General features: G+C 38.0%; 1 protein-coding gene across 1 annotated transcript in view; it reads left to right on the forward strand.

The window, feature by feature from the left end:
• MTUS1 (microtubule associated scaffold protein 1) overlaps positions 1-23,914 on the forward strand; it is a 162,302-nt gene that overhangs the window by 87,955 nt on the left and 50,433 nt on the right. Inside the window, 2 exon segments of the mRNA XM_082715602.1 lie at positions 5,572-5,706; positions 10,485-10,523. Coding sequence (XP_082571728.1) covers positions 5,572-5,706; positions 10,485-10,523 — 174 coding nt within the window.

The raw sequence follows: 23,914 nt of genomic DNA on the forward strand, positions 1-23,914 counted from the left end.
GTACAGAACTCAATAAACAACAACAAAAAATAACTGTTAGGCAGATGCCAGAATGTACTATGAAATGTTAGTTTGCAAATACGTCTGAAACAATGAGAAGCCCTTCTGTAATAAGAAAATAATTTCTTCTGCCTGGGCTTCTCTGAAAATCTCTTCATATTCTCTTCAGACTCTATTATCTCTCTTACTCATTTTCATTTGAGTCACACTTGGACCATGGGGAATAACAGATTCCAGAGAATCTGTTATTCTGACATAATCGAGGCTACTAGAACCAAGGATCACAACAGAATAGGGGAAGTTTTAAATTGTTCTTACAGCTGCTGGCACCTAGGTGACCACATATTGGATATCACTTATTGACTCTTGAGACGAACTGTCGCTCAGGGATCATGGCCCTTGTAGACTGTGCTGAGGAGAATTTTGAGGATGTTGTGGCTTCAGTTTTTCAGTTCTTCCTTCAGTTCTTCCTTCCTATATCAGGAAAAGCCAGTCCCTTCGTTCTGCATCTCCTTGACTTTCACACTGCTACCCCCCTCGCAACACTTTGCTCTGGTCACCAGATGTATGGCAGTTTCTACCCCAGCAAGCAATTCCTTGGGACACCAGCTGGGTGGTCTTCAGTCCTGACACTGTCTACTGGGGATGGCAGCAGATCCCACAGGTTAAGGGGTCACTCCTGCAGGACTGGCCCCCACCTCCTTCAGATGCCAGTCACAAGTCCAGGTTGTCAACTGTACTTCTCACAATGAGCCTTTGGGAAATTCCAACAACCCCTATCTTGGGTATGATGAATTTGCTAGAGCAGCACACAAAACTGAAGTAAACATTTACTTTACTTACCAATAAATGCCCGGTTCTTATAAAAGGGTATAACCGAGGATACGGAGGACCATCTAGATGGAACTGATGCGTTGGGCAAGGTATGCAGGAGGGGTGAAGAGGGTGCATCTCCTCTGTAGGTGTGCACCAACTCAGAAGCTCTCCTGTCTCCACAGTTGGAGAATTTTATGGAAGCTTCCATAAAAAAGCATGATGGATCCTTAAGTTAATTTTTAGCCCTTTTTCCTTCTCAAGAAAATGGAGGGTATAACTGAAAATTCCAAGATTCTAACCATGGCTTGGTCTTTCCAGTGGCCATCTCCCATCCGGGAACCTACCCAGAATCACCTTTTCAGAACAAAAGATACTCCTGTTGCCAAAGAAATTAGGATTTCAGGAGATCTGTGTTAGGAACTGGGGGCAGCGACCCAATATATATTTTCTATATCTCACCACTTTTGGTACCTGAGTACCATATTTGTTTAGTGAGGGCCCTGTGAAAGCATATGTACCATTTCCAAACTTGATTTTCAAACCCCCTCATTATACATAGACAGATGAAGGGGTTCATAGCGATGCAGTGGCCAAGTCAGGACCAGAACTCAGAGATCATAGTTTTGGTTCCACCACTTGAAATTATGGTAGTTATTATATTGGAACTTTGGTCACCAAAGTTTGGATGTAATATCTCTGGATAATGGAATATCATTTGGATATAATATCTCTGGATAATGGAAAATTTAGACACCATCAAGATACCCAATAAGCTGCCGTGGTAGGGACTGAAATGAGCAAGATAAATAGTTTCAGAATACCCTGTCTTATAGAGAAGGACATCCTTCAAATGGGGTTTACTAGAAAGCAACGCACCAACAAAGAGTATTTAGGGAACTCAAAGATGTGTAACTGTTGGTCATAAAAGTGTGTGCAGCTCAGCATAGATTGTCCCCACCATTGGTGAACAGGGAAGGAGTGGAGGTGCGAAGTGTGTCAGTCGATGATCAGAGAGAGAGTGTGTGTGTGATTGCACCTGATCAAACTCAAAACTTTATCCTTGTATATGGATTTGATCCTCCTGTGTTACGAAGTTGATGATAGATCTGGGTCCAGAGTTTACGCTGAGCCTAAAGAGTGGCGCTTTGTTTCCAGGACAACACCTCCGGTCTGGTGTGACGGACCGCGGAGGGACAGGAGAATTGTGCCTCATGAGAGTTTTTTCTTGTGCTTTAGTGAAAAATCCCTTTAGTCTGTTCTTTGGAAACTGAAGGTCTTTGTTTTTAAAGCTGAGAAATGAGAAGTATAAATGAATTTATGATCATACGATTTTTTATTAGGTCTATAAATTCCACTCAGTTGAACTTCTCAGAACCTGAGTAGGTGACTTATTTGCTACTGATGAATTAAAAAAAAAAAAAAAAAAAAAAAAAAGTTTCAGGAAGGCTAAAATCCCAGTTGTTAGAAGACATGGTAAAGACTTTAATACCATCATTGACTTTTTTTTGGAATTTTAATTTAGCAAAGGTGAAAATGCTAATTGAAACCCACTTTATATAAAAACCTAAAAGATATGCTCTACGCAATTTGGCCTCTGTTAAGACCGTGAAGTCCTTTGCCACCCATCCTTAAAAAGGTTCTGTTGAATTTTCTAGCAGTGGTGTCTTCAGTACTGTCATTTACCTTAGCTCCCTGTAATTTTCACCTTCAGAAAGACCACGTCTTTGGGTTCTGGAGAAAGATAATTGGAAAGAAGCATAGGAAATTGACAGAAACCTCTCAGTGGGAGGGAACACTCTGTTGATCTGACCTCATACGGGAAGTGTTGTATGGGCACAGGAAGAATGAACAGATGGCTCATTGTAGAGTGCCTTGACATACATCAGGAGAGAATAATAACATGTCTTTACAGGTTTAACTGTTAACATCTAGAAACACTGTTCTAGGAGTTAGGATAGTATAACCGAGTGAAAAACTACTGTTTTTGAATTTGAAACATAGTTATAAATAAGATAGAATCTCACCCTCTTCTAATGGGAGGTAAAGAAAGGAATCAGCGTTGGTAATAAGGAAATTTATGATTATGCATTGAGTATTAGAATATAACTGGATGCTTAGAACTATGATTTGACCATCACTGGATTTTGTAAAAAATCCAGTCTGGGTTAGTGGCAGGGAAATTAATCTTGGGGAACCAGGTAGTGAAAAGATTTCTTCTTCATAAATTTCTCCTCTGGCTCAGTTAGTCTATGGGATTTAAAAAAAAAAAAAATGCTAGTGGTTTATACAGTTAGCAAGAGGACATGGATAAAAAGATTAACTTTTATGGGGGGAAAAAAAGGACCAGAAAACTTTCCAGGTATTTTTTTTTTTTTAAGATTTCATTGATTTATTTGACAGAGAGAGCACAAGCAGGGGGGGCACAGAGGGAGGAGAAGCAGGCTCCCCGCTGAGCAGGGAGCCTGCCATACGGCTCTATCCAGGGGTCCAGGGATCATGACCTGAGCTGAAGGCAGCCACTTAACCAACTGAGCCACCCAGACTCTTGTTTTCTTAGATATGGAGAGAAAAGGACTAAGTGCTGGGGTGATGCTCTTGAGTGTTGTATAACATGGTTATCTCTTAGGAAAAGTGACACAGTGATGTTAAAAATCCTTAGAAGCTAAGCTTCTGGACGGTGTATTTTTTCAAAAATGAATTATAGAGAACGGTGACTTTGGAATGGTGTTTTAAGGAAATACTGGTTTTCCTTTTTTTTTTTTTTTTTTTTTTGTCCCCTTAGGTCATTGTTGCTGATTTTTTTTTTTTAAATACCACTTAATTAGGTTTGAAACCGTTTGTCTTGATCTTTACATGCTGGTACCATTTTTCAAACCTTTACTCTGAGGTTTTTAACACTACTGAGATTTTACTTTTTTTTAATTATTTTTTAAAGATTTTATTTATTTGAGAGACAGAGATAGAGAAAGAATGAGAGGGGAGAAGGTCAGAGGAAGAAGCAGACTCCCTATGGAGCTGGGAGCCTGATGTGGGACTTGATCCCGGGACTCCGGGATCATGACCTGAGTCGAAGGCAGTTGCTTAACCAACTGAGCCACCCAGGCAGCCCAACACGACTGAGATTTTAAAATGTAGACTCCCCCTGCCTGAAACACTGAAATAAATGATAGTAATGGTGTTACAGTCCTAAAGCAGACACAAAGCCCACTTAATTATACCATAGCAGAGGAACACTATTGCTCAGGTTTTCATCATGGATCAAAAATAGATGAAGATATAACATGAAAGTGCATCCTTACTTGGAGTTCGGAGTGCAGGAAACAAGCCCTCTTCCTCTCCTTATCCTCTGCACCAAGTACAAATACAAATCTTAACCATTCTGTAGAAGATTTGGTTTCCCTTTATAATCCATTGAGAAGTCAGCCATAAAAGCCAAGAGAAATGCACAATTTTGAAAAAACCTGTATGAATGTGGGGTACACAGTTGCCTCAAGCAACTGAAAGATACTTGGTTTTTATTTGTTTTGATACTTAGTTTTGTGATATTGAAGGGCTTTGGTCATTACTGGGCAAAAGCAAAAATAAGAAGCAAGACATCTACTTCAGGTTTTGCTCTGATTCTACATGGTTTCAGACTTTGGTTCTGATAGGAAATCACAACCGGTTGTAAATGATCACTATTATTTTTTAAAGCTTGTTTTTTATTCTGAAGTCTCACTGTCCATCGACGTGTTAAGTTTATCTTTTGAGTCCTAGTGAAGAACCAGAGGCAAAATCAGAGACGAGCAAAATGGCAGGGGCCCTCTCCAGGGTTCATGGGCCAATTACACCTTAAGTGTAGTATTTGTTCACTTAATTTTTCCCACTAATTTTTACCCTGACATGTGCCCTGGGAGATGGTGTAGGTCTACTTCTGTGGCAGTGCCCTTGGCCTAGTTAACTGTAATGGACTCAGAATTTTAGAGCATACCCTAAGCAAAGTTGACGAGCACCACAGTTTCTCCAAAAGTTGTTGAGTCATTGTTTTACCTGGAAACCACTTGTGTTTTCTTTTCTTTCCAAGAGGATTCCCATGTGAGTAGAGAGGAAAGATTGACGTGCCTTGTCAAAGGTGGTTTTCATGATTTAAGTGTTTCATGATTTAATGTTTCCGCTTTGGGACTTTGGCGTCTCTGTTCCAGGGAGGATGATGGGGTTCTCCCAGCTGGAGCAGGGGAGGAGAGAACCAGATCTCAGCCTTGGAGCTACCAAGGCATTTGCACGCTCTTATTCTGACATTAGTAGCACAGCTGCCTGCCTGCGTTGATTCTTACTAGATGATTGACACAGCGCTCTTGCCCTCCTGGGGATGGAGGACCTTTGTATCCGCACCTGGGGCAGGCTTATTACATGGTACGGATGGCTGTAAAATTTATCTTCCACCTTTTATTTGAGATGAAAGCTGAACTGGATGAAATCTATCAACTTGGATTATGCCAGGATGTATGGTCATTGGTTTTTTGTGTGTGTGTGTTTGGGGTGGGGGGAGAGGGAATTTTGTTTTTTAGTGTGGTCACTTTGGATGTAGTATTTCCCTTGCGCCCCTGAGGACAGGAGCTATATAGACTATCCGTCGTCATATTTCCGAGGTGCAGGAATGGCTGGCACGTTGGAGGTGCTTAGTGAGTACTTGTTGATTTGTGAAGGAACGAATGCGTTGTGGACAACTGATGCTGTATTTCACTGTAACATGAGACGTGCTCTTTCTTATTTCAGCTGGAAATGCCGCTGTCCTCAAGTATGAGGAAAAACCTCCCAAACCAGCGTTTCAGAACGGTTCCTCGGGATCCTTATATTTGAAGCCTTTGGTATCCAGAGCTCATGCACACTTACTAAAAACTCCTCCAAAAGGTATGTTCCTCATTGCAGAGAAAAGCGGAAAGACAAGACTTTTTAAGTCCTGATCTCATAGAAAGTTAGATTTTGGCAACTAGGTTCATAGCACATCAAACAGGTATTTACAAGAGTATCTCTGAAGAAAGACACATATTTCATTTTTGCAGCAAAGTAGATTTTCTTAGAGACTGTAGGTTCTGTGGTTAAAACTTGATACCTGTAAACACAGGTATAAGGTAAAAATAAGTGAAACTATCCTTAGGTAGTGAACTAAAACAATGAGATCGAAATCTATAATTTAATTCCCACTTTTGGTCCAAACTATGTACTTTTTTCTGTTCTTTTTCTTTTCCTTCTTTGTATTACTCACTTAGTAATTGCCATGGCTTTGAAGAAGAACTTCCAGTTTACAAAATACGTGGTATATACTTAGTATGCAATGTTTTCATGCAGCTTTATCCCCAAATCTGAAGTGGATTTTAAGCACACTAGAAGTTGGATTCGTGCTTAGTAAATTGAAAGACTGCTTCACTGAAAGAATTATGAATGAGAAACTTGAAGTAGACTGTGTGACCCATGTGAGAGGTGGTGTTAGTTTTTTTTTTAAGAGAAATATTTTATTTACAGTACTAGTAGATCTCAGCTACTATAGTACTCTGGGATATAACCATCTTATCGAATAACAGGAAAAATATCTTCCAGTATTTCAGTTTTAACTGAGTGAAATTGCTTAGTTATAGAGTAAGAAACAATTAATGATTTGGGCAGGCAGGGGGGAAATAAAAATTATGTATCTCCCTTACCCCGATATCTAGGTTAAAATATATCTAATGAATTTTCTTGATTTCTAGTAGTCCTAAAAATAAAGGAAAAATAGCTTGCAAATATATTCTTAATAGACAATTTCACTTAGAAAACAGTTTAATAAAAGCAGTGCAGTGGTTTATATGAGTGAAGTGAGAAGGAGGTAAGAAGTATTCGGAACTGGACAGATAACATGTTGTCAAATGTAAGTTAGGAATGTCTGCCTAGATGACACCATTTTCAAGCATGGGTTCAACATTCACACAACTGTTTTACCTTACGTTCAAGGGAAATACAAAGTCAGTAAGTTTCGCTCCTGAGTTGTAGTTAAGAACCCCTTTTGTTGGCCTGTAAGAATTAGCCTTTTGATTTTTTTTTTTTTTTGAAAATTTTATTTATCCATTTGTAGAGAGAATGAGAGAGCCCAGCAGGGGGAGCAGCAGGCAGAGGGAGAGGGAGAAGCAGGCTCCCCACTGAGCAGGGAGCCCGATGCAGGGCTTCATCCCAGGACCCTGGCATCATGACCTGAGCCGAAGGCAGATGCCGCATTGATTGAGCCACCCAGGTGGCCCTAGCCTTTTGCTTTGATAATTCCTCTACTTTTAACAGTGACAGAATGTGGCAGTAGCCACAGTGGAACACACCCTCATGCCTGCATGTCAGGGAAAGCACAGAACCAGACAGGGCCCTCCTCCGTTCCATCAGCTGCGAGCGGCTGTTGTGTTTCCTCCAGTTTTGTCAGGGCATGGGGTGTACACACTCTTGTGTTTTGCTCTTTATTGTGTGGTGATCACAAGAGTGGCTTCCTTTGCAAAGACTGTGCTGTAGTCTGTCTTCCAGTTCCATAGTTCCTGGACTCTTTCTGACTTCTGCCTATGGCACATAATACCGACGTGAGCGAACATTTTCGAGTGTGAACATTCATTGCTTCGGATCCCAATAACTTCTAATGGGGTGTCCTTGAAAGAGGAATCACCGGTTAAGCTGTATGAATCTTTCTGAAATTGTTTACATGTTACTCGGTACTTCTCCAAAAAGATGTTAGTCTCTCATGGAAGCGTGAGAGTGTCTGTTGCTGTTCCTCCTTCTCAACATTTGTGTGTAGGTATGTAAAGAACCCTGTGGTACTTGAGGTTAATCACCTAGTGAATATTTATCAACCCTTTCTCTTTCTACACTACTGAAGAGAAAAAAGGCATAAATATTGGCAAAAAGATTCTTTACTATGCCAGCAGGTTCTTACCTGTCCATGATCTTAAATAAGTTTCTAATGCAACCGATGACCCATTGCTGAAATGACATCAATATGTGAATCTGTTGGGGGGAGGTTGTTTTGTTTTGTTTTACAGATTTTATTTATTTATTTGTCAGAGAGAGAGGGAACATAAGCAGGGGGAGCAGGCGAGGGAGAAGCAGGCTTCCCTCTCAGGGAGCCTGATGTGGAGCTCGATCCCAGGACCCTGGGATCATGACCTGAGTGGAAGGCAGACGTTTAATGAATGAGCCACCCAGGCGCCCTGAATCTGCGGTTTTTATTGATGATGATAAAGCCCCAGCATCTACACATCCACCAGTAGCTGAGAAGGGATGTCAAACTCTGATACTAATTAACTTGCGGAGAATTGGCACTTCATGATTCCGCTGATCACTTTATGGAATAGGGAATTCCAGTTTTCCAATACGTCTTGCTGTTGAATTTGCAATCTTTTGTATCACAAAGGTTTTTTTTTAAACTTTTTTCTTTATTTAAACTCAATTAATTGACATAGAATATATTATTAGTTTCTGAGGTAGACGTCAGCAATTCATTAGTCTTATATAATACTGTGTGCAGGGGCGCCTGGGTGGCTCAGTGGGTTAAAGCCTCTGCCTTTGGCTCAGGTCATGGTCTCAGGGTCCTGGGATAGAGTCCTGCGTCGGGCTCTCTGCTCCACGGGGAGCCTCATTCCCTCCCACCCCCGCCTGCCTCTCTGCCTACTTGTAATCTCTGTCTATCAAATAAATAAATAAAATCTTAAAAAAAAAATAGCGTGTGCACATTATATCACAGGCCCTCTTTAATGTCCATTACCCTGTTACCCCATCCCCCCAACTTGCTCCCCTCCAGCAACCCTCAGTTTCTTTCTTATGAATAAGAATTTCTTATGGTTTGTTTCCCTCTCCGGTTTCATCTTGTTTCACATTTTTCTCTCTTCCTGTATGGTCCTCTGACTTGTTTCTTAAATTCCTGTATGACAAAAGGTTTTACTTGAGTGGGAATGAATAATGGCCACACATTTTTTTCCATTTTATTTTATTTCTTGGCCACACATGTTTTATTTTTATTTTTTAAAGATTTTGTTTATTTATCTGACAGAGAGAGATCACAAGTAGAGAGGCAGGCAGAGAGAGAGGAAGGGAAGCAGGCTCTCTGCTGAGCAGAGAGCCCAATGCAGGACTTGATCCCAGGACCCTGAGATCATGACCTGAACAGAAGGCAGCGGCTTAACCCACTGAGCCACCCAGGCACCTGTCACACATGTTTTAAAAGGTTTTATTGATTGATTGATTGATTTGATGGAGTGTGAGTGAGCTTCAGGAGGGTCTGTGGGAGAGACCGTCTCAAGCCGACTCATGAACTTGGAGCTACAAAAAATAGCTGACACAGGGCTGGATCTCACAACTGTGAGATCATGACCTGAGCAGAAACCAAGAATCAGGCGCTTAACCAACTGAGCCACCCAGGGGCTCCTAATGGCCATATATTTTAAGACAATGTAGTCTCTAAGATTCTATAGATAGATAGAATGTGGCAACCGTTCTAACTAGTAATTTGCAGATGATGATGCTTTAGAATGACCGTCTCTGGGCAAGTAGAAGCACTCCTAGTTTTCTTCTAGTGCCTTATCCTTGTAGCTCTGTACGTATTACAGCTACTTGTATTTCTCGTCATACTTATTAATGTATAACTGACAAAACTGTAGTATGTTTGGTGATTTGATACACACACTGTGTATCAAATGATTTGATACATACACACTGCAAAAGGAGCCCCTGGTTGTGTCATACTGGGTCAGTTTGGAGAAGAAGCTTCAGTAGTTTTTCCTTCCTAGCTGAGTAGCAAGTGAATTAGATTTAATGCCTGGCAGTTTTAGAAATGACAACTAGTGGTTGTCTTTCATAAATACCCTGCCTTTTTTGTGGCATCAGCAGTGGAATAGCATTAACTGTGTAATATGCATGTAAATTCAGTCCTGTTAACATTGCATTCCAGCTGTTCTTTACTGAAAATATACTCTCGGGGCGCCTGGGTGGCTCAGTGGGTTAAAGCCTCTGCCTTCGGTTCAGGTCATGGTCCCAGGGTCCTGGGATCGAGCCCCGCATTGGGCTCTCTGCTCAGCAGGGAGCCTTCTTCCTCCTCTCTCTGCCTGCCTCTCTGCCTGCTTGTGATTTGTCTGTCAAATAAATAAATAAAATCTTTAAATATATATATATATATATATATATACTCTCATTTTCCTGTCCTGTGTAATTTGTGACCGTGAATTCATATCACCCTTAAACTCTCATCCTAATGTTATTTGGAATATCATTTTAAACCTAGAATATACTTGTTAAAGTTGACTGTATTTCAGTGGTATTTCTTTTCTAGAACCTAAAATTTACGTATTGGATTTTTTAGGAAAATACTCTCGTTTTGGGGCACCTAGTGGCTCAGTTGGTTGGGCTTTTGCCTTCCGCTCGGGTCATGATCCCGGGGTCCTGGGATCGAGCCCTGTGTCGGGCTCCCTGCTCGGTGGGAGGCCTGCTTCTTCCTCTCCCACTCCCCCTGCTTCTGTTCCTTCTCTCGTTGTGTGTGTGTCTCTCTCTCTGTCAAATAAATAAATAAATAAAATCTTAAAAAGAAAGAAAGAAAATACTCTTGTTTTGAAAATATTTTTAAATGGCTATTTTTTGTGTGGTATTTTACTCAAAACGTGTTTTTTACAAATATTTCTTTTGTTTTTTAGGTCCCTCAAGAAAAAACCTATTTACTGCTTTTAATGTGGGTAAGTAACAACTTTAAATATGGAGGGGAAAAAAGAATCTTTTTATAAAGTCACGTTATCATTGCAAGTACTTGAATATATTTACAGTGTTTTTTTTTTTTTTTTTTTTTTTACTGTTTTGCTTAAAACAGAATTTCAGGTTTGTGGCATAAACTTAACTGCTTATGACTTGGACCAGCATAGGTTAAAACTTGGGTCAGCACAATTAACAAGCAATCCAACACAAAAGGACGTTTTATTAACAACAGATAATTTTAGTTTTTTAAAATGATTTTTTAAAAATGTGATCTAAAGTGGAGAATATAATTTTTTCTATGATAAATGCTCTTTTAAAATTGTATAGTTTTCCATTGCTATATCTCTCATAGACCCCTTTTAACAATTCAGCTTCACATTCTTCTGTTCCTTTTTACACTTCTACTGAGCAAACTTGCATGGGTCTTTAAAAATCACTTCACACATTTGAAGTACAACTGGGAATTTAAAAGTTTTGTCTCTTGAGAAGCCATAAAGAGTCATGAATTGTATTACTACAGTTCCTATATTTGATCTATAGTTGACCAGGTCCCCATATACTACTGTTTTCTAATTTAATATTCATTTATAAGACAGTTACGTGGCTTCAAAATGCATTGAAGATTAGAACAGAAATTAAAAAGGGAGAAAGGTATTAGAGCACAGTGACTATATAGTTTATTGTGCTTGTGACCATGTTCTGTGCTAAGGATACAGTAGCAAGCTAGAGATGTATAAGGGCCTTCTCTTCAGGAAGCTAGGCAGGAGGTATAAGTTTGTGAGGCCCTGTATTTACAAAGTAATTAAAATAGGGTTGATATATTAGTATAAGGAATAGCTAATACCCTTAATGTTGCCATGCTGTGTCCGGTTTCTCAGCTTAATCAAACATGTGTGAGGGAATTATATTAAAATTGTTAACCTTTTGGGAGCTCTTAAAACTAGAGAAGACTCAACCATCCAGAGTAATTTAAATAGCCCAATAGCCCGAGATTGAATATATTTTTACTTAATCTTTTCTAATTTAAAAAAACATAAAAAACTATTCTAGACACATTGAGATTTTTATTTTCTTTTGTTTTAAATTCCTAGCACAACTGGGTATTTCAGGGAAAAAGAGAGCTAATATGCTGTAGAATGATTTTATGTTAGAAAATCAGGTAACATTTAATAGGAAGCTAGATGGTATAACTCTGTTTAACTGAGAAACTTCGAGAATGTTTTCCAAAGTGCACCATTTTACATTTCCACCACAGTATATGAGGGGTCTAGTTCCTTCACATCCTGGCAACACTTTCTTTATTATTGCCATTTTAGTGGGAATGAGATGGTATCTCACTGTGGTTTTGATTTGCATTTCCCTGAAGGCTAATGATGTTGAGAATCTTTTCATGTGTTTATTGGCCATTTGTAGGTCTCCTTCAGGGAAACATTTATTCAAATCCTTTGCCCATTTAAAAATTACTTGTATTGTTGAATGGTAGGAGTTCTTCATATACAACCTTAATAACCAGATCCTTATGAGATCCTGATTGTGAATATTTTCTCCCACTCTTTTCACTTTTTAATAGTGCCATTTGAAGCACTAATATTTCCAGTTTTGATGCAGTCCAGTTAATTAGTTTTTTCTTTTGTCGCTTAAGCTTTTTTTTTTTTTTTAAATTGAAGTATAGTTGACATACAACATTTAAGGTGTAGGATACAGTGAACATTTATATATACCAAAATGATCACAATAAGTCTAGTTAGTATCTGTCACCACAGAAAACTATTAAGATATTATTGACTGTATTCCCAATGCTGTACTTAACATGCCTGTGACTTATTTATTTTGTAAGTGGAAGTTTGCACCTTTTAATCTCCTTCACCCATTTTCCCATCCCCCAACACCTTTTCCTCTGTCAGCCACTTGTACAGTTGACCCCAGAACAACATGGGTCTGAACTGAATGGGTTCACTTAGACATGCCCTTTTTTCAATAAATACAGTATAGTACTATAAATGTGTTTTCTTTCCTTTTAATTATCTTATTAACATTTTTTTCTAGCTTACTCCATTGTAAGAATATAGTATATAATACACATAGGCCACAAAACATGTGTTATGTACTCTTTATGTTATCAGTAAGGCTTCTAGTCAACAGTAGCCTAATAGTTAAGTTTTAGGAGAGTCAGAAGTTGTGTACAGATTTTCAGCTGAGGGAGAATGTCAGCACCCCTAATGCCTGGATTTCTCAAAGGTTAACTGAATTTATGAGTCTATTTCTGTTTGTTCATTTCTTTTGTTTTTTAGATTCCACATATAAATGAAATCATATAGTATTTGTCTTTACCTGTCCAACTTGTGTCTCTTAGCGTAATACTTTCTAGACGCATCTACATTGCTGCAAATGGCAAAATCTTACTCTTTTTTATGGCTAAGTAATATTTCATCGTGTATCTATACCACATACTCTATCCCTTCGTTTATCGATGGACATTTAGTTTACTTCCAATTGGTTATTACAGACAATGCTACATGGAGTATAGGGGTACATATATCTATTCAAGTTAGTGTTTTCATGTTCTTCAGATAAATATCCAAAAGTGGAATTGCTAGATTGTATGGTATTTCTATTTTTTAGTTGTTGATGAACTACCATATTGCTTTCCATAGTGGCTGCACCAGTGAATGTTCCCACCAATGGTGCATGAAGGTTTTCTTTTCCTCACATCCTCACCCACATTTGGTATTTCTTGTCTTTTCAATAGTAGCCATTCTGATGGGTGTAGGATAATATCTTACAGACGTTATGACTTGCATTTCCCTGATGATTAGTAATGTTAAACATCTTTCCATGTATCTGTTGTCCATCTATTATGTCTTTGGAAAAATGTCTATTCAGTTCCTCTGCCCAGTTTTAATTGGACTCTTGGTTTGTTTTTGTTTCATTTTTGGTGTTGAGTTGTGTAAGTTCTTCATATATTTTGGATATTAACTCCTTATTGGACATATCATTTGCAAATATCTTCTCCCATTCAGTGGGTTGCCTTTTTATTTTTTAAAGGTTTCCCTTGTGCAAAAGCTTTTTAGTTTGATACAGTTCTAATTGTTTATTTTTTTTATTGCCCTTTTCTGAGGAGACAGATGCCAAAAAAAATATTGATAAGACTATGTTTTTTAGTTTTATTTTTTCAGGTCTTACATTTAGGTCTTCAAACCATTTTGAGTTGACTCCTGGTAATGTTTTGAATAAAGGTGATGATCATGTGCATCCTTGTCTTAGTCCTGCTCTTAGAGGAAAAGCTTTTTCCTGTTGAGTATGATGTAAGCAGTAGGTTTGTTATATATGGCCTATATTATGCTGAGGTATATTCCCTGTATACCCATTTTCTTGAGAGTTTTCATCATAAATGGATGTTAAATTTTGTCAGATGCTTTTTCTACATCTATTTACCATTCATTTTGTTAAGGTGGTTTATCATGTTGATTGATTTATGGATGTTGAACCACCATTGCATATCTGGAATAAATCTTACTTGATCATGGTGTATGATCCTTTTAATGTAGCGTTGAATTTGGTTTTCTAACGTACTGTTGAGGATTTTTGCATCAATGTTCACCAGGAATGTTGGCCTGTGATTAAAAAAAAAAAAATTATTTTTTTTATAAAGAAATAATGTATTTTTAGCCCCAAGGGTACAGGTCTGTGAATCGCCAGGTTTACACACTCCACAGCTCTCACCATAGCACATACCCTCCTTAATGTCCATAACCCCACCCCCCTTCTCCAGACCCCCTCCCCCCAGCAACCCTCAATTTGTTTTGTGAGATTAAGAGTCACTTATGGTTTGTCTCCCTCCCGATCCCATCTTGTTTCATTTATTCTTTTCCTACCCCCTTTAACCCCCCATGTTGCATCACCACTTCCTCATATCAGGGAGATCATATGATAGTTGTCTTTCTCCGATTGACTTATTTCGCTGAGCATAATACCCTCTAGTTCCATCCACGTCGTCACAAATGGCAAGGTTTCATTTCTTTGGATGGCTGCATAGTATTCCATTGTATATGTATACCACATCTTCTTTATCCATTATCTGTTGATGGACATCTAGGTTCTTTCCATAGTTTGGCTATTGTGGACATTGCTGCTATAAACATTCGGGTGCACGTGCCCCCTTCCTGCCCTTCTTGATGTTACTTTTCCTTTGTGTCTTTGTGGAAGAGCTGTTCTGCTAGTCTTGAGGGCATTCTCAGAGCGTTGTCTATTTGTAGTTGAAACCTTGGTGTGTCTGGGGGAGGAGGTAAGCTCAGGATTCTCCCACTCTGCCACTTTGATCTTCTCTCTGGTTCTAATGCTCTATAAAAGCCGTTGATTGATGCAAGGTCATGAAGATTTATGCTCTATTATCTTATAAGATTTTTAGACTTTAAGCTCTTAGGCTTAGACCTGTGATCCATTTTAAGTTAATTTTTGTAATTGAAATAGAGGGTCCAGCTTCATTGTTTTACATGTAGATATTCAGTTGTCCCAAAACCGTTTGTTGAAAACGCTAATCTTTCCATATTGAAATAGTCTTGGTACCTTTGTTATAAATAGTTGCCTATAAATGGGAGAATTTATTTCTGGACTCTCAAATCTATTCCGTGGATCTATGTGTCTCTCTTTGCTAATACCACACTGTTGCTTACTGCGGTATATAATAAGCTTTGACACCAGGTAGTGTGAATTATTCTAACTTGTTATTTTTCAAGATTCTTATGGCTATTCTGGGTTCCTGGAATTTCTGCATGAGCTTTTGGGTCAGTGTCTATTTCTACAAAAAAACAGCTATGATTTTTATAGAGATTGCATTGAATATATAGATGAATTTGTAGAGTATTGCTATTTTTACAATATCGGGTATTTTGATCTATGATTATGGGAGATCTTCCCTTTTAGTTAGATTTTTTTTTCATCAATAATTTTGTCGTTTTCAAGATACAAGTTTTGCAGTTCTTCTGGTGAGTAATTGTATGCAACCTTTCTATGCTTTGGAAAGTGCTATGGATATTGGTCACAGTAAAAGTGCTGGTTAAATCAATCTAATATATCAAACTTAATCTCAGTTAAATCTGAAACATGGAAAGGGAGTCTTCATTCATGTCTCAAGTCCATAATCATATAAGCTGTTACAAAGGATATTATTTTGATCGGCATAGTAAATAATCCCAGTATATTATCCCTTTCTGCAATAAACTATTAGCATTAGATGTTTTTCCTTTTCACAATGTCGGACTGACTTTATGCCTTATTTCCAAAGCATTTCATTGACCTTTGACATGTAAGTAACCCTTGACAGTTATGGTTATCAGATTGGCAAATTAACTCCTGATTAAATGAGAAAAGAAGTGGAAGTTATGAATCATGTTGTGGTTTTCTTTGGCAAAGCCTTTATCTATGGAGTAGAAATGAGGTATATGACATATTTAGAGAATTCCTGTCTCCAATTAACCCTTAGTAATCAATGTTGTATAACGGCAGTGGAGAAGACGTATTTTAAAGAGTCTGTATTGCAGTTTAATCTCAATTATGTGGCATGAATATGTATTTTTTTTCAAAATTCATAAATATGACTTTTCCATTCGTTTTCCAAGTTGATGGTTACCTATTTAAGACTAACCTAGTGATTATGATGAGCCCACTGAAGAAAAGTCAGTGTGTTGGCTTTTAGAGAGATAACTTTGATGTTAACTTGTGTCCAAATAGACAATGACTTGAGGTGGATCGTGTAAGCTCTCTGATAATATTTTCCTGTGTAGTTGAAATCACTCACCACTAAGGTTTCTGCTATAATATTCTATGACTGCAGAGCACCTTGACTTTCTTCATCTCCTGCTTGCAAATGATCTTTTAGATGGTACAGAAGACATTGTTCCACATGCAAACATGTTCCTCTGAGCGTTAGATTTTAAGTATTTGTACTATGGCTTTGAGATAGTTTTCTTTTTTTAAAGCACAAATAGTGGTGAAGATTAATCTGACCATCTCTTCATACTGTTTTGCTTTAGTCACTTAATTGTAGAGTTTGCTAAATTCTAAAAAGTTTAGCAAGTAGAGGTTTAAGTGTCACCCCTTGTTTTGTTTTGTTTTGTTTTTTAATTTTGTGATTTTACATAAATCCAGATAACTTTATGTCCTGTTTTGTTGCTTTAACATGAGTTATCACTTCTAGGGACTAGTATATTTAGCATATGCAGAAACTTTTAACTACTCCTCTTAAATATTTGAGGTACCTCTATTACATACATAAATCATTCTACAGTTGGGCATTTCTCATTTTCAGGGCTTGGGGAGATTACTTGGGATAGGTTCTTGAAAGAAGTTTAAGTAAATCAAAACCTATGTATTTGTTGTCATTTCACTCAGATAAGCGAATTGTTTATATTGCAACAGAAGACCGTTGGCTTCACCATACACTGGCCAACATTGGGTATTATTTTTAAATTGTGACTAATGTAATAGTTGAAAAGTGTATGTCCCTGTTTTAGCTTAACTTTTCATCAGTTACTTCAAAAACACTTCCATTATGTTATAAGACAATAAAGAGGAGCAGAGAGAGTCAACTTTTGAGGTGTTGAATGTTGGTTTGAATCTTAGTCTTGACACATTCTGCTTGTGTCCTGACCTTAGGCTGTTTGCTAAGCCTCTCCAAGTCTCAGATCTCTCCTTTAGGAATATGGGAATGTTCTAGGAATAATTCCCAGGACAGGAGTAATTTTGACTTCATAAAGTTATTGTATAAAAAGCTTTCAAATGGTAGCCCCTTCTGCTGCCAGGGATGGTGATAATGGGAATCCCTTCCATTGTTCTGAGAATTCTCTTGGCTTATTCTGAGTTCTTTTGCAGGAGGTTGAATTATTTTAAATCCTCAAAGCAAGCAGGAAAAGCCACTTTAAGTCAAGAACTATCCTCATGAGGCTTAGCTGCTGTAATTTATTTAAAGACTCTGATGCTACAACATTTTAGCCAACATTGATTCTAAATAAAACTTGGTTTACTGTTTATAAGGAAGATGTCCCATGTACCAATACTATAATTACCTTGGTTCTCCCGCACATTAAAGCTGTTTGGGATACCAAAGCATGAGAGATGTATTTATCCAACACCCCCCCCCCACCCGCCATTGTTTTACAGAAGATTTTCAAGCTCAGGAGCCATGGTGTCTGCCTTGGAGACTAGAAAATGTACTGCTCCTTGACTGCCCATTTACTAAATACAGCACAGGAGGATAGGGTTGCTTTTTGTACCTCCTATTTCCCAGTGTTGGGAAACAGTTGAGAGTTGCAGACCTACTCTGATGAGGTACTAGTGTAGCCAGCAATTTCCCCTGGTGAAAAATGGAATGAGCCTGTCTTTCCGTGTGGCTTTAGGATTATAACTTTTATCCTATGTAAAAAGCAGATTTTGTTTTGATGTGTGATAAATTTAGTGTTTCACATCAGGGAAACATGTAGCTTATTTAGTAAATCTTGTCGGAACAAAGGCTATCTTTTCAGTAGAAGCTAGGTTCCTACTTCACACACCACATACAAAAATGTTTCTTTTTGGTGGAAATTTTAAACAAAAAGTAGAATGAAAAGAGCGCTAAGAATATGGACTTGGCTAAAAAGGGCTTTTTTTCCAGGAACATTAGTACAAAAGAAAAGGTGGATAATTATGACAACTCAAGCTTTAGACTTGCCTTTGGTCACACACTTTATAAACAGTGTGGGGAATATCAACCATAAGTAGGTTTATTGTGGTTATTTTTCAATTTATACAAGTATCGAATCAAGTTGTACACCCACAACTAATGTGCTGTCCGTTATGTCTCAAAAAATTATAAGCAATATTAATAGCAAACACATTCTTTCCAGATAGGACTCTTTCAAACCAGTCAGTAATGATGACCCCGCGGTAGAAATGTAAGTGGACAGACCATGAAAGAAAAAATATGAAGCACTAGGAAATGAGAAAAAGTTTACAAATGGCTAATTAACATAATGAACTATGAGTGCTTGCATGCTTTTTTTTTTTTGAAGATTTAATTTATTTGACTGAGAGAGAGAGAGATCACAAGTAGACAGAGAGGCAGGCAGAGAGAGGGGGGGAAGCAGGCTCTCTGCCAAGCGGAGAACCCAACATGGGGCTCGATCCCAGGACCCTGAGATCATGACCTGAGCCAAAGGCAGAGGCTTAACCCCCTGAGCCACCCAGGCACCCCAGTACTTGCATGTTTTTAAGAGGAGTACCTGGTGTTGGTGAATGAGTGAGGAATGGGAACCATGCACATACTGCTGAGGGAATATAAATTATAGTAGCCTTTGTGGAGGCAGTGTGGGGACATAGAACAAAAGTCTTCTACCCAGGAATTCCATTTATCAGAACTGTTTAAAGGGAAATTACTGATTTTCTTATTTTTTGCCTTTCAGAATTGTTTAGAAGGGGTGGGGGTGAATTGGAAACAATCTGAACGATTTAAACAACACCTGTGTAAGTTAAACCACTTGTTTAAATTATGTTCACTGACATTTCAGTGATAATTCTGAAGCCTTTAAAAAACAATATAGAGGGTCAGATAAGTGAGAAGTTTTTAAGTTTATTAAATTCAGTCATCTTGTATTAAGTTTAAAAATTGGTTAGAGGGTGTTATGATGTATATGTAATTTAACTCTTATTTTTTTAAGGAATATTCTATAGTAATGGGTTTTAGCTTTTAAAAACCTTCTACATGGCTAAAACATAACATCTTTCATTTTTTTTGGGAGACCAAAGAAATAAAAGGCCATGTCACTGGTCTTGGAGAACTTAAAATCTTATGAGTAGGTGGAGGGTAAAAGTTTTTATGATTATTTTATGTGGTTTTTTAAATATTCACAATGTAGGCATTCTTCTTCCTACTAAGGAAGAGGACATTATGGAAGAATTGGACCCTGATTTGAACTTTCTACTGTTGGAACAGAGATGTGAACCTAAGACAGTAAAGATGACAAGGCATAACAACGAAGAAAATAATGGCAGTTATGTTGTGTTGGGGACAGTACGGAGATAAACATTAAGATGGGTACACTTGGTGTTCAAGTTCTAGGGAAGATTGGACAGAGATGCTTGGATCCCTAGTTTGAATATTAATCCTCTGCAGATTCTTCATGATCATCAGTAGTAAACACATCCGTCCTAGTGTGGTTGCATTTCCTGGCATCTAAGCAGCCCTGCACAGTGCTTGCTTGAATCATATCTAGAATCATGACATCACTGTGCTCTAAATTGACTCTGATTAGCTACCTGTGCATGTACACACATGCATGGGCACGTGCACACGCATGCATACACACACACACACACACACACACACACATACTCTTCGACACCGACTGCAGTGGAATCTGTGGTTCTCTTGAATGTACTAGGATGCTATAACATGTTGACCTTCCAAACACTTACATCTTCCATATCACATCTTTTTTTTTTGTTTGTATATTAAACCTTACTAAAGACTTTGCACAATTTTTATTTTTTATGTGCATCATTAATAGAAGCTCCACTTAATTCTGTACTCTTATTATAAAGCTAATCTGTCAATTCAACTTACTTAAAAGTCTAGTTTTTTTTGGACTCTGTGATCCTTGTTTTTTTAAAAAAAATGGGAAAATAGAGAAACCTACGGCAAAGAAATTGAAAACCCTGCCTACTCCAACTCTCATCATCACTGACGTTTTTGTATACTTGCTCAGTGTTTTTATTTGTTCTTTAAAGTTGAAATCCTATGATACATACAGTTTTATTTTTTAAAAAATTTATTAGAGTAGAGAGAGAGCGCATGCGTATGAGCCATGGTGGGCCTTGGAGGGGACTGAGGGAGAAGCGGGCTCCTTATTGATGACTGAGGACCCTGGGATCATGAACCGAGCCAAAGGCAAATGCTTAAGTGACTGAATTACCCAGGTGCCCCATCCATATAATTCTAAATAATAGTTTTGTTTTCCCACTTGACATCCAAACACAAGCTTCGCTGCCCCTCATAAAAACTCCTCTTATTCCTAATTTTTATAATTTTAATAACATTGTTCTTAGATAACAAAAGTTCCTTTAAGTTTTTCTTTTGTTGTTGGTTTTTTTTTGTTTGTTGGTTTGGTTTGTGTGTGTGTGTGTGTGTGTGTGTGTGTGTTTTACTGTCCTTGGTGATCTTTAGATATTCTCTTCACTTAAGACTTTGCATAATGACAAAAATGGGCACTTCTCTTTAGGTGTTTTTCCTGTACTTGGAGGAACTTCAGAAACTATGCTGGTGCACAAGTGATTACTGACCAAATAAGTAATCAAAAGAAACTTTTTGAGCCAATTTAAAAATCCATGCTTCCGTGTCCACCCCTCTCTAAAGTTTATGTGTCATAAAAATAGTTGTAACTCCCCACTAACCACTCATTCGGTTATTTAAAAAAGCGAATACATGGGAGTGTTTAGGGGAGTATCTGGCACCCAGATTCTCAGAGTCCAGTGGTTACGATTCATGAAAAGGCTCGCTTGCGCTAGCTTGCCACCAGGGGGCAGACTGTGTTGGGAAAGCAGTGAAAACCCAGCCAGAGCCGCTGTGTTTTTATCTAGTACACCTTTGTGTGTGTGTGCAGGCGGACGTACCTGTACCTGACTGCGCAAGCAAGGAGTACTCTCCGACTTCTGACTTTCTGACTAGCACTGCCTTTTATTCTTACAGTTCCTCGTTCTGCTGTTTAAAGAGATCATTCGAGCGATGTTTACTTCTAATGTATGTGGTATAACTTCGTGTAGTTAAACTGAAAATTTTAATGAATGTGGTGGATTGGTGGCATGTTGCTGATTTCTTCTTTTGGTTAATCTAGGCTAAAAGATTTACCTTTTAACCAGTGTAGCCTAGAGTTTGCTATTACTTCACAAGCAAAAACAAAAACAAAAACAAAACAAAACCCCAAACAAACAAAAACAACAAAAAAACCCTGCATGACAGCTGAAAGGGGATGGTGTATCAGGTCTGTTTTTAACAGCAATATTTAATTTGATTCTATTTATGATTGTAATGTTGATTGATATTTTAGTTGTTCCAAGGTTTTTATGGGGGGGGGTGGCAGGAGGAGAGGGGATTGTGGCATATTCATGTGCAGAATCTGGAAAAAGGGTGATTGTTTAGTAATAAACTGATAAAGTGGAAAGGCAACATCTCATTGTAGCTTTTCATGAATTCCTTGGTTATTTGTGATGTGTTGCCATGGGTGTGGTGTGTTTTCAAGATCTATCCTGTATCGACAAGTTGTACATTTCCCACAGCTAACCCTTGGTAGATAATTGGGTTTGTGTCTCTTATTGACAGCTTCTAAGATGGTAGGCTCCGGGGCTGAGGAAGAGGAAGAAGGAATTATTCAGAATGTCTTTCCTGCCCAGCTCCTTCCATCTTAACAGCCTAAATGCTCTGTTGACTTTCTAAAACAGTAGCTGTGCCCTGCACATTTTGATAGCATTTATTAGGGTTATTTACAGCTACCAGTTTCTACATTTATTTCTAAGCCTTGTTTTCTTAGGAAATCTTGGAAACAAGCTGAGATCCTTTTCTGCACATTGTTTTCTTTTTTAAATGAAAAAAGGGTTTTTAGGTTGTTCCTGATTACTTTTGCTTAAGTGAGCGTATCAGTGGCATAATTTTCTTACATCCATTACTTCTTCCTTTAGTTTTTCTCATCGTATTTTAATGTACTTTTATAAACTACTCTACCTAGATAAACATTTAACAGATTCCAGTAAAACAGATCACCAAATTTGTTCCTAGTCTGAAAACATTACTATGAGAGGCCATCTGATTTTCCATAAATACAACTGATTAAACAGTAAGCATCGCCTTGAAAATGTGGCCTGATTAATTTTATTCCTCTGGAACTATTACTTTACATCTGGTAGGGAAATTGCCAAACATGACTATTAACGTTGAGATTTAACCTTTTATCAATCTCTCATTAATAGAAGTTTTATTAAAAACTGTATCTGGGAACATCTATTACTTGAAGCCATTAAAAAATAAGTGTATTCAAAGTATCAGGTTTATATATAGATTTATATACAAAATATTTGAAAAAATGCCCTGTGTTATCAGTGTGAATATAATTAAAATTTTTAAAATCAGAATATAGAGGACTGAAAAAGGAGTCTTAATTTTCTCCTAATTCCTAAATAAGGATTTAGTACTCAAAGTAATTTCCCTTAGCAATCTTTCAAGTAGTGAGAGAATCCGTGACATTATTGGTTGTTATATAAAGCTCCTGAGACCACCCACTTTCTCCTCCCCTTTACCATCTCGGATGAAAACCATAACAGCCCCTAAGCATGTACAGTGCCATGTAATTCGGAGGCTGCTTACTGCTGGATCTGCGAACAGGAGATTTTAGTCAGAGGAAGGGTATTGTTTTGGCAACATCTGGAAGTGAAAGCGGAAGCCGGGAACACTTGGATAGCTCTGGGCTTTTTTTTTTTTTTCCTTTTGTGTAAGTGCGATGGAATGACATTTGCTATGTAGGCATGTTTTCTCCTGCTGTTTTTTCTTGGCTTTGAAGAGTACTGAGTTTACAAAGACAGTATGTGATAGTCCCTGGAAGCTCCTTCTTCTGTGAGATCTTTTCACCTGTTCTGAAGACATGTTGTTGTCTCCCAAATTCTCCTTATCCACCATTCACGTCCGACTGACTGCCAAAGGACTGCTTCGAAACCTCCGACTTCCTTCAGGGTTTAGGAAAAGCACTGTCATTTTCCATACAGGTTTGTCTTGCATAAATCTCTGTTGAGTGGTGCATGGGGGACTTGATTAACTTGCAGCTGCTTATCAGAAATTTTCTAAGGAGATAGGCACTTGAGGAAAGAAAGCTCTGACAGAACAAGGCTTTCTTCGTAGAAATAGGCATCTTGCCCTTAACATTTCAATGTATGAGCATCTGATACTTTGATTCTGTATAAGCATGTGTGTGTGTGTGTGTGTGTTGTTTATAGAGAGCAGAATTGTTGCCTTGGTGCTCCCTCTTTTCTGATGCGAACAAGATCTGTGAAAATCAACAGCTGTTAAATTTACATTTTGCTTCAGATGATTGTGGAAATGGGACATGTGTGAATTAATATTTCTCTTATCCTTAAAGGAGGAGATGAAGTGAGAGGGTTTCTATAGTTTTCATGATGTACTTTCTCCCTGACATTGTGATAGTTAGTTTAACATGCTGAACGATTTCTAAGCTATTTACAAAATATTTCCTAAATTATTTCCAAATTAAACATTTTGGTAGTTGTGGAGCAGTAATAGGTGAGGCACAAAACCTAAACAAAACTCAAGTTTTCCCAGCTTCCTAGTGAAAATATTTGCAAT

The sequence above is a fragment of the Mustela nivalis genome, assembly GCF_964662115.1.
Source record: "Mustela nivalis genome assembly, chromosome: 20".
Taxonomy (NCBI): domain Eukaryota; kingdom Metazoa; phylum Chordata; class Mammalia; order Carnivora; family Mustelidae; genus Mustela; species Mustela nivalis.